This window comes from Ostrea edulis, chromosome 9 (genome assembly GCF_947568905.1).
Source record: "Ostrea edulis chromosome 9, xbOstEdul1.1, whole genome shotgun sequence".
Taxonomy (NCBI): domain Eukaryota; kingdom Metazoa; phylum Mollusca; class Bivalvia; order Ostreida; family Ostreidae; genus Ostrea; species Ostrea edulis.
The window spans coordinates 47,785,100-47,797,408 of NC_079172.1; the positions used below are offsets into that span (position 1 = coordinate 47,785,100).

Consider the following 12,309-nt stretch of genomic DNA (forward strand, 5'->3'; position numbering starts at 1 on the left):
TGCCTCGCTTCATGTCCCAGTGAATATTTCTTTCTCGATAATATGTATCAGCTCACATCAACACCACGAAAGGCATTATTGCCATTCATTTTTTGTGACGTAATAATAGCATTTGGTTTTGTCATAAATCTCTTATAATCTCTTATCCTATAATATGTGGCTCTGTGGTTAGAATGTTTGATTCATGACCGGAAGTTCATGGGTTCGAGCCCCGCCCGTTCCTAGGCCACATCAATCCTAAAACATTACAAATAGGTAGCGTCGCCAAACGCTTGGCATTTAGATGTGCACGTGATTCGCATTTAAGAAATGGTATTGTTATATGGAGGGACAGTATGCATGCAGGGCCATGTCTCCCTCACTTTGAATAAGTGCACCAACATGATTGTGACCCCCTCCACTGTACCTACAATATTCCCAGTAATTTGCATGACGGTAAGATTTTCCCCCCAATTAGCCTTGAGCTTCTGAAGGCCAGAGGCAGATTCCTGGACGCGTATTTGATGCAATTCAAATCCAAACGTCAATGCAGAAGCATCATACACCGTGCATCAGAAGTCCTACATTAGATGGTCTCTATGTATGCATCATACACCGTGCATCAGAAGTCATGCATTAGATGGTCTCACATGTATTGATTAAGCTACGGTAAAATGTTGGAATTTTTGCCTTACAAACGTGCTGGTATAGTGCATCCCTAGTGCAAGGGAGGTTAATGCTACATAACAGGAAAGAAACTACAGACAAAGCTACTTTAATACAGTACTAAAAACAGACCCCCTCCTACTTCCTCCTTGCCGTGCTTGTATTTCTTGGGACATTTTCATTTATTTCCCCCTCCGAATTTCAACTCGTGATTAGGCCACTGTTCAGCTCATTTTCTATCTATTTATATTATAACTTACTAGTACGTATTTCAAGAATTATATATGAGGTGTTTAATTATTGTTCTTTGCAGACAAGAATAATAAACACGCGAACACTTTCTTGCATACACGTTCTCAGCGTCAATAGCATTTCTTTAACATGGTTTGTCATGCACTCTTGGTGCGTCTTCTTCGTTGTAGCGGTGGCGTGCCCTATTTTGGTTCCTGGAGTTGATGCTGTTATGGCCATCTTTGAGGACAGAGAATACAAATATCTGGAATGGGTGACGTTTTCCTGTCTGGAGGGGTACCAATATAGTTCAGGATCGGAGAACAGATCGTGCCTGGCTAACGCAACCTGGAGTGGGGAGCCATACACCTGTACACGTATGTGCTAGTACTGTAAACTTTGGCCAAATGTGGGTTTCCAAAGACAATTAGTTTCCCTTTATAATTCATACAAATAATTCCCCACGTTGTTTCTAGTTCAATCTTGACGAAAGAAAAATTACTGATCTCAGAATTCTTCACAGTATCTTCCAATAATTTTAGAATCATTTTATGATTACTGTTGCATATACCATATTGCAATTTCAAACATTAATACAATTGATTTTATTTTATTTATGTAATTTTCAAATAATAGATATAACCTAGTTTTTGTTATTACATGATTGTTTCCAAATCATGACAGTACTGCTAACATTTTTTTGAATTATTGAATTATTTATCAAAATTGAGGAAAAATAGGATTAAACAGACTTTCTTTCAAACAGATGGTTTTCTATGAAATACTTTATCTACATGTATAATGTTAAATCTCCATCTTTATACGCACACAAATCATATGATGATTATTGTTAGGGCCTATAAAAATGCGTTTGATGTGTGAATTTCAGTTTAAAGAAATGGATGAATAGAATTGAAACAAAGACCCATGGGCCACATCGCTCACCTGAGTCACCTTGGCTCATATTTAAAGATTTTTCCTATATATTCGCATGTAAAACTTTGATCCCTATTGTGACCCCAACCTACTCCTGGGGGGCATGATTTTTTCAAAATTGAATCTGGACTATGTAAGGAAGCTTTCATGTAAATGTAAACTTTTCTAGCCCAGTGATTTTTCAGATTTTTAACGATTTTCCCTATATATTTGTATGTAAAAATTGATCCCCTATTGTCGCCTCATCCTACCCCCGGGGGCCACGATTTTAACAAATTGAATCTGCATTATGTCAGAGAGTTTTTTTTGTAAATTTTATCTTTCTTGGCCCAGTAGTTTTTGAGAAGAGTTTTAAAGATTTCCCCTATATATTTCTATGTAAAACTTTGATCCCCCTTGTGGCCCCATCCTACCGCCGGGGGCCATGATTTTTACAAACTGGAATCTGCACTATGTCAGGAAGCTTTCATATAAATTTCCACTTCCCTGGCCCGGTAGTTTTTGAGAAGAATATTGTTGAAGATTTTCCTTATATATTTGTATGCAAAACTTTGATTCCCCCTTGTGGCCCCATCCTATCCACGGGGGCCATGATTTTAAGAAACTTAAATCTGTAATATGTCAGAAAGCTATCATGTAGATATAAGCTTTTCTGGCTTAGTGGATCTTGAGAAGAATATTTTAAAAGATTTTTCTATATATTTGAATGTAAAACTTTGAACCCCTATTGTGGCCCCATCCAACCCCCGGGAGCCATGATTTGAACAAACTTAAATCTGCACTATGTCAGGAAGCTTTCATGTAAATTTCAGCTTTTCTGGCCCAATGGTTCTTGAGAAGATTTTTAAGTGACCCCACCCTATTTTTGCATTTTTGTGATTATCTCCCCTTTGAATGGCCCTTCATGTGAACAAACTCGAAAGCACTTTACCCAAGGATGCTTTTGGCCAAGTTTGGTTGAAATTGGCCCAGTGGTTCTGGGGACGAAGTCGAAAATGTAAAAAGTTTACAGACAGACAGACAGACGGACAAACGACGAGGGATAACAGGCGATCAGAACAGCTGACTTGAGCTTTCAGCTCAGGTGAGCTAAACAAACTATTGGCAGCTTCTAATATATTGAAAGAACGTCAAGTTGAGAACTATAAAATAAAAACATTCATAGAATAGTTGAGAACTAAACAATAAAAACGTGTCTGAAATAGTAAAAAAATCGTCACCACTATTCCAGCGATTCCTTGTCCAGACGCGGAGCCCGCCATCCTTGGATTTATTAATGGAACATACAACAATTGGTTTGGGGAAAACGTCACTTATGCATGTAACCCGGGCCATGACATTCTCTCAGGAAACATCGAACGAACCTGTCTGGCTAACGCAACATGGAGCGGATCACCACCAGAATGCGCTCGTAAGTCGTTACGCTTACTCAGATTGAGAGTTGTCCTTTTACTCATTCTTTGAATAGCATGCTTTGATGATTGTATCATTAATATTCATCGTAAAATCATCCTAAACAGACACCGTCCGCTTTCATCATTTTCTTTATTTTGACAATGACCTGCTTAACTTAATTACATGTATTTTGCTACTATGGTCTATTCTAATAATAACAAGCTTACCTTACCTATTTTGATCTAATCTTTCACTTTATGCATTTAATTTATATAATTTGGTCCATTCTGACAGTTGCGTAGTAAGCTTCCTTTATCGTTGTGACCCATTTGAACATTCACCTAAATCATATTGACCCAATCAGTTACATCCGAACATACCTCAATGAATTTGACCCATTCTGACAGTCACATATGTGAACTAAATCAATTTGTTTTATATTGCCCTATTCTAATTATGACATGCTATCCTTGCTTCATCTTGACCCATTCTGACAATCACTAACTCCTTGATGGACTTCGACCACTCTTCTATTCATGTGCTAACTTCTCTTCATCGTGGCCCATTCTAACAGTCACATGCTGGCTTATCTTATAATTTTGTTGAAAAAATGAAAGTGAAGATAACGAAAACTGATCAATGAAAAGATGAAGATAACGAACATCGATCAATCTCATAAATCCTATAAAGAATACAAAAATTAAGAGTAGGGCAAACATGGACCCCTGGAAACTCCAGATGTGAGATCAGGTGCCCAGGAGGAGTAAGTATCCCCTATTGACACACTCCGACATGAGCGATATATCTTGATCAGGTAAAAGAAGTAATCCATAGTCAAAATCAGTATGTAAAGAACGGACTAACAATTTGCATGAATCACGTCCAACAGCAATCTACCAAATGACAGATTGCTGACTTTAAACGAGACTGTTGAAACCCATCTAACGTCATCTTACCTCGGTTCAAAATTAATCACAAGCAGAACATGCTCTCGCATATCGAATCAGTTGAGAGTTCTATATAAACACCATACGAAGGACTGGTGATAATGGAAACTGATAGTTCTAATTGAATATTTGAAGTTGGTCAATTTTGACAGTTACATGCTAACCTCACTCCATTCGTGAACCATTGTGACATTCGCATGCTAATTTACATATGCCTTAAATCACTGTGATCCATTTTGGTCAATTCGAATTATGGCATGCTTACCTTAATCATTTTAAGTTATTCAGATAACGAGGCATGCAACTTGATTATCATGTCCTGTTAAGAAAGTGGCGTTTTTCCGTTTATTATTACGGTCCATGTTTCTCTTTACTCTTTGTGGTCCATTGTGAAAGTGAAGTGTTTGCCGTAATCATATTCGTCCGTTATTACAGTAAGTTGCGGATACCCTCTCCCTCCGCCAATGAACGCCTACCAGACAAATTCTGGCCGAACGTACGGCGAGGTAGCCACGTTTGCGTGTAACAAGGGCCATGAGTATGACTCTGGGGACACGGCCATGCTCTGTCAAACAACTGGTCTGTGGAATGGGACGGCGCTCAGCTGTAAAAGTAAGTGATAAATGTCCAGAGAATAAAAGTACCCCCCTTGTTGACAGAGAATAACGGGATTCAAAACTTTCACTTTAAAGGTAGCTAGATTTGATTTTTTTCATGTTTCATCCTAAAGTCTACATTATGCATTAATGTTTTCGTGTGAACTTCATGTGATGTTGGTGACATACTTTTTGAAATGTATTTTAGGGAAAGAGTGTGGTTGGCCCAGCAATGGAACAAACGCGGATATTTCGGAGGTTTTCGGTACCGCATATCAGGATGTAGTCAGATACAAATGTCATCCGGGCTACAACTACTACCATTCATATAATGCTATGTACTATACAACCATCACCAAGAGATGTTTGTCGAATGGGAAATGGGATTCCCCTCCCACCTGCAATAGTAAGCACATTAATGGCAGCGTTCATTATTTGACAACTTTTTCTTCTAGTATTTATTGTGGATGTACAAAGGCAGCCCCAAAATCAATGCATTTTATCTCGGAGATATCAATCGTCCATCTATACACATACATTATCCCCCTCCAACTCTGTTTTGAAGGGATACATGTAACCAAGCCTAGTTTGTTTTAAAGTTTAAAGTCAAGTTTTTAAAGTTTAACTTCAAGGATTGTTTTGTTTTTAAAGACACAGTCCCATGTTAGTATAACAAGACCACTTGATTATTGCACTGATATTCATAAAAACGTGCAAATTCATTGCCATTTTATTATTTCCTGTCCAAGTTGCACTACGTCCAAACGGCTTATAAAATGGTGAACGGTCGGCGGGCGGATGTCCCCGGAAGAGGGTGCCTACTTTGTGTAATCAACTCCATTCACACCTCTAAATTGACGTTCCGCAAGCTTTGTACAGTTGCTATGGACACGTTGAAGATGTGCATATACACGTCTTTTTGGAAGTGATAGGACATTCTTCGAAAAAATTATATGTACATGATGAATGTTGAACTTTTTGATCTTTAAGCATGGCACCTATTTAGTGTAACTAACTTCTCTCACAGCTTTTACTTAACATTTTTCAGACCGTGTACATTATAGATGTTATAAAAACATTGAAGATATACATGCGACATTTGAAAAGTATTTCTGGTTTTTTTTTAAATTCCACATCTAACGTCATTTTCCAGTATGTTTTGTACTGTTGTCTCTGTGATAAGATATCATATTCTAAAGCAACCCGGCCATTTCTTTAAATCAATTTTTTTAATCCGTTCAGAGGTAAACTGCGGTGACCCGGGGACTCCTCAGAATGCGGTGTTGGACCACACTCGCAGTACCGTTGGAAATTATGAGTATGCCTCCATCCAGAGTTACTCTTGTCACCTGGGCTATGGGTTGGTCAATGGAGGTCTGGAAATAGAGTGTACGCAGTACGGAAACTGGAGCAACACAGCGCCCTCTTGTGATAGTAAGTTCTGTTAATACAGTAACAGTATAATTCGTAAGAATATAGTTTCTTTGTAGATTCGCCTTACTGTAGAGTATGTGCATGTACTATCATTTGTATAATTTTGCGTGAACCCTCCCCGTGAATTGGGAGATCCATAAAAACTAATGCTATAAAGTAATCGATAACTCATTGGAATATTTTAATATTGCCATTGTATTTTCATTTGTGGGTACACTAATGACTTGTAGGATTATTAACGAAAACATCGAGCAGAGACATAAAGGGCCTATAACAGAGAGAAGCATCTCCTACCGTGGCATGTTTACAGCTTAAAATATGTGATGGTCCCACCTATGAATCGTTAATTCCTATTTATTGGTTTGATGAATTCATGCTGATTTAAGTTTATTTCATGAATCGGAATCGAACGAAAACAAGTTTTGAAACGATTTGATGATCAACAAATATACTATTAACAAAGAAGTAGGCAAATCGTAAAAAATTCCTGAAATCTCACCAATTTTAGCTCACCTGAGCCGAAGGCTTAAGTGAACTTTTCTGATCGAAATTTGTCCGTTGTCTGTCGTCGTCGTATAAACTTCATATTTTCATCTTCTTCGTAAGAATCACTAGGCCAATTTCAATCAAACTTGGCACGAGCATCCATGGGTGAAGGGGATTCGAATTTGTTCAACTGAAGGGCAATGCCCCCTTCAAAGGGGAGATAATCACAAAAAACAAAAATAGGGCGGGGCATTAAAAATCTTCTCAGGAACCACTGGGCCAGAGGAGCTGAAATTCATATGAAAGCTTCCTGACGTAGTGCAAATTCAAGTTTGTTAAAAACATGGCCCCGGGGAGTAGGATGGGGCTACAATAGGGGATAAAACATTTACATGCAAATATATAGGGAAAATCTTTAAAAACCTGCTCAAGAACCACTAAGAAAGTACAAATTTACATGAAAATTTCGTGAAATAGTGCAGATTAATGTTTGTCAAAAATCATGGGAGTAGGATGGGGCCACTATAGGAGGTAAAAGTTTTACATGAGAATATACAATGTACAGGGGGAATATTTAAAAATCTTCTCAAGATCCTCTGGGCCAGAAAAGTTTATATTTACATGAAAGTTTTCTGACATAATCAGGGGTCGAAATTAACTTTTTCTACCACAAGCTAATTTTAGTCTGTGGGTAAAAAATCCACAGGCTGTAGTGAAAACATACAAGCTAAAATAAAAATGATGAAGCAGTGCTCTTTTTCATGTTTAAAAAAAAAATATCATTTATTTCCACCATCATTACTGAGCATAGTGGGTCAACAGGCATCGTTTGGACAAGACATTAAGTTACGTAGGTCATATGGTGCAATGTTTAAGTCTCTTGAACATCGCACCTTTAATCTACAACCTGTTTACCGCAGACCTGTCTAGATCCAAAGTCTTCCAATTTCACGCCACATATGGGAGGTGTCACTAGTGATTTTTCAAAGCAAATCCCGGACTCCTGGTTTATAAGCAGCACGATCACGAGTCCCATGAACTCTTTTGATAATCGTCTGCGCGATGAGCAGTGCACTCGTGCCATCACCACAACCCTACCTCAATATGAGAATAAATTAATGTACATGTAGATAGGACATTCTGATAAAATTGACTACCGGAAGACTTGGTAAAACATAGACTTCGATTTCTTTTTAGTAAAATGAATAACAAAAACCTCATACTTGGAATTCAATTTAATCACCCCTATAAGTAAACAAGACTCGTTGCACATGTCTATATTTTTCATCGTATTGCGACGAGACCAATGCGATGTCCGACCTCTAAAGCATTTGTTTGACGCAGAGTTTCTTAAACAAATCATAAAAGAAAAATCCAGATAGAAACGGTTGTTGAAATCGGTCGTTCATATAAGCGTTTGTATGATTCTGAGTGCAAGTTAAAGAAAAGCGAATAGCACATCACCTTATAAAACGGATACGATACAATCATGGTTTGTAAATCACCAATCGCAAAGATTTTTGAGTGCCCACTATTTTTACTCGCTATTTTTCGAATGCACTCGCAATTTGCGAGTATTTCTCGCTAATTTCGAGCCCTGATAATACAGATTCAAGTATGTAAAAAGCATGCCCTCCGGTGGTAGTTTGGGGCAACAATAGGGATCAAAATTTTACATGCGAATATGTACGAAAAAATCTTTAAATATGAGCCAAGGTGATTCAGGTGAGCGATGTGGTCCATGGGCTTCTTGTTCCGAGTTTGATCATGACGTGTGAAACTTCACTTTCCTTTTACTTTGAAGTGAAACATCTTCTGAAAATACTGTATCTTCAGTGTTTTAATATAGTGATAGGATTTGGAAGGTTTGAACTTGATGTCCTTCATTCTGAAGTTGGTATACGTAATTTAAATCAGTGTGTGTGCATTTCTTTTATCTGCGTCGAGTTTCTTTCAGTTATTTATTGTTTACAAATGTAACACTGAAAATAATTCACAAAATCATGCATTGAATAGTTTCTATTTAAAATATTTTTAGTACGAAAATGCTCATATTTTGGGAATGTTAGCAACGGACAAGTGTATTACCAAGGACTGGAGTACCTAAACTATGCTGTGACGGTGTGCGATCAAGGTTATGCGATAGCTTCCGGTTCCTCATCGCGCATGTGTGATGCAGGGGGATACTGGACAGGGACAGATGCAGTGTGTCAACGTAAGTTGAAAAACGAAAAGACAATTTTGTAAATGTGATTTTTGTATACGTTTACATTTAGTTATGAATAAATTTGAAACTTGTTAAAAACGAACTTTCATCTGTTGTAATATTTTTTTCCAGAAATCAGTATCATATATTTCATAAACCCAGGCAATACCAACACCACATTACCTAGCTTAGATGAACTTGAAGACCTTAAAAAGGCAATAAGAATTGATCGAAGAAATACGTCAGCTTATCTACGAAGTCTAAATTCCCAGGACGACCCGCGACCTAGCGCCTTAGCCATCGGCGTATCCGGGCTCCTCATTTTATTAGGAATATGTGGATACATCTGTTCACTTGACTTAATTAAGCACGTCCGGGTGAATGGAAAAGTGAAAGTAACGCAAGGTATGAAACAGAATCCGGACGCCATAGCTAAAAATGGAACGAGCGACAATTACGTCCAGAAAGGCAAAAATAAGGAAAAGGGACGAAATGACCTGGACGAGTCGAATTCAGTTGACAACGTAGAACATATCTATGCGTGAAGACGAGGTGGGCGAAAAAGAACATACTAAAAAGATATACTAATATCATTATAGTCTGTTATAGTTTGTCTGTTTCCTGTGTTAGCAGGACAACGAACGCACCACAACCTATCTCATGTTCAGAAAGATTGTATTTGGGAGTTCATTCATCGTCACCTGTAGCATTTTTCTTTCGCTAGCTAAGGGACGTCTAAGCCTGAAGTTCTATTCGATGTGCGTTTACATGTATTATATACTATTGCTTTGACCATGCATTGTATAACACAATGTGCGCTGCATAACTAATTGTCTCTTTGAAAAATGTGTTTGCAGAGCACACATAAGTCCACATTCATTAAACGTTAAGGCTACACCTGTAGATCCTAAACAGTTTTCTAATCAGATGATATTCCAGTACACTGTTTGTGCATGTATCTTTCTTTAATTGTGAAAAACATGGGTCATGTTCAGGTCCGTAGGCAGGATTTTTCAAGGGGGGGGGGGGGGTACATAGACTCCCAACACGAGTCTATCACCTCGCACCGCGAGGTGCCACTACGGCAGGGGGCCTGGGGTATTTGGTGCAAAATCCTGCAATCTAGCAATTTCCTGGCACTTAATTTGAATTTTGGAATCATGCCTTTTTTACTATGAATTTTCATGATTTTCATAAAAAATCCCGACTTTAATAGTCACAATTCAAACAAAATGCCGACTTTAATAGTGCTTAGTAGTTTTCAAGGGGGGGTTCGTACGAACCCCACGAACCCCCCCTGGCTACGGGTGTGATGTTGTCACTTTATTCTTTCTTGCTTAGAGTTGTAACATTTAAAGCTGAAATGGAGTATAAGAAGTTGAATTATAGGGACTATTATTTTATTGGAGTCAACGGGGTAGTAAAATATTACTTTATTCTATCAATTGAAATTTTTTTTTTTTAAAGTGACTAATGTCGCCAGTAGACCAAAATCATAGAAATAGAAGGTTTTTGGAAGTAAATTTGAATTCTATTCGTCAAAAGCAAATGAGAACTATATAATTACATATTTTGAATTTGCTTCCCTTTCGAGGTTGGTTTGGATATCATGACCTTATTTTTTAAGGAAAAACATTGAGAAAACAATCACTCTCTTACAATCTAATTAAAATTAGATGTTAGATCCGCTCACATACTCGGATCTAACATCTAATTTTAATTAGATTGACTCTCTTATAATTTCCAATAAGCCTACTTTATTTTATGTCATCTTGTATCGTATTACCGGTCGTGGTAGAGCGCTCGCTTCGTAACAGAGAAGTCGTGAGTTCCAGCCCCGTTTGTGTCGAGTCAAACTTGAGACGTTAACATAGGTAGTGATTGTTCCTTCGCCAAACGTTCGGCATTTAAAAGTGAGAATCACGGGTCTTTTGGATATTACCTTAAAGACGGAGGTCCCGTTACGCGACAGATATTGTATGGGTGTGAAGTTTGGGGTATTGGTAATTATGAATGTTTAGACTGGGTTCATTAAAAATTTTGCAAATTATTATTGAATTTGAAACGTTCAACGCCAAGTTATATGGTGAATTGGGAGCGTATCCACCTCATGTTGATGTACAATCAAGTATCCTCAAGTATTGGTGCAAGGTTGCTTTCATAGGCGATAATAAATTTTCAAATATTATGTACACATTTTGTAAACGCAAATTCATACAAGATTCTTGCTTTTCTAAGTGGATGCTTTATGTGAAAAAATTCTAAATAATCTTGGTTTCGGTAATATGTTGGATTCGAATGGAGGTTTTAATTTTGAATGGTTCAAACATGCTATTAGCAACGAATTTGTGATCAGTTTACACAAAAACGGTATAGTAATGCATTCAATTCATCAACAGGATTGTTCTATTGCATAATAAAAGAAAATTTTTGCTTTGAAAAATCCCGTGATATACTTGATGAAAGGTGAAGATAACGAACAGTGATCAATCTCATAACTCCTATAAGCAGTTTACACGGACCCCTGGACACACCAGAGGTGGGACCAGGTGCCCAGGAGGAGCAAGTATCCCCCATCGACTGGTCACACCCGCCGTGAGCCCTGTATCCCGATCGGGTAAACGGGAGTTATCCGTAGTCAAAATCAGTGTGGCAAGAACGGCTCAACAATCGGTATGAAAATGTCAGACAGCATTTAACTCAATGATAGGTTGTATTGGCAAACTATATCGTTATAACGACCATAGAATTTGCGAAATGCTGACTTCAATAGAGACTGTTGAAACCCCTGTACCATCAACTTGTTTGTCAGTAGCTTGCCTCGATTTAAAAACTGACCATACGCAGAACAAGCTCTTGCGTATCGAATCAGTTGAGAGACATAAACACCATATGCAGGTGATAATGGAATATTGCTACATAGATTTTGGAAGTTGACGATGGAGAGGCTGAAATCATCCCGTTTGTCATACAGTTGAGCTGTCAGTTTGCCGTTAATGTCTACTTTCATTAAAATATCTTAAGTATGAAGCAGAAGTGGACGACTCTGTGGTGTCTTTTATTTCGAGTTCACAGAGATATATCGAATCGACATATAAATGAAAGTTAGTATTGTTAATAGACAAAACGTTGTCGATATATCTAAATGTCGAATTGAAGGCCACAGCAAGAGATTTGTTCTTCTCACGTTGATGATTTTGAATAAATTCTACTTCATATGAATATAAAAACAGGTCAGCTAACAAAGGAGCACAATTTGTGCCCATGGGAATTCCAACAGACTGTTGGAAGACCTGATCACCAAAGACCACGAAGATATTGTCAATGAGGAACTCTAGAATATTTTTTAAATTCAACTTCAGAGTACTTGTGCGTGGAATCAGAGTGATGTTTAACAAAGTAATTTTTTGGATGACTCATCACTAGATATGAA

The 12,309-nt window shown here is 37.8% G+C and overlaps 1 protein-coding gene across 1 annotated transcript in view; it reads left to right on the forward strand.

Annotated features, from left to right (window-relative positions):
• LOC130050551 (uncharacterized) overlaps positions 1-10,926 on the forward strand; it is a 22,685-nt gene extending 11,759 nt beyond the window's left edge. Inside the window, exons 9-15 of the mRNA XM_056150767.1 lie at positions 1,068-1,253; positions 3,044-3,223; positions 4,590-4,766; positions 4,959-5,156; positions 5,993-6,184; positions 8,709-8,885; positions 9,009-10,926. Coding sequence (XP_056006742.1) covers positions 1,068-1,253; positions 3,044-3,223; positions 4,590-4,766; positions 4,959-5,156; positions 5,993-6,184; positions 8,709-8,885; positions 9,009-9,421 — 1,523 coding nt within the window. The 3' untranslated portion in view covers positions 9,422-10,926. The remainder of the gene's footprint in view (positions 1-1,067; positions 1,254-3,043; positions 3,224-4,589; positions 4,767-4,958; positions 5,157-5,992; positions 6,185-8,708; positions 8,886-9,008) is intronic.
• Positions 10,927-12,309: the final 1,383 nt, after the last annotated feature.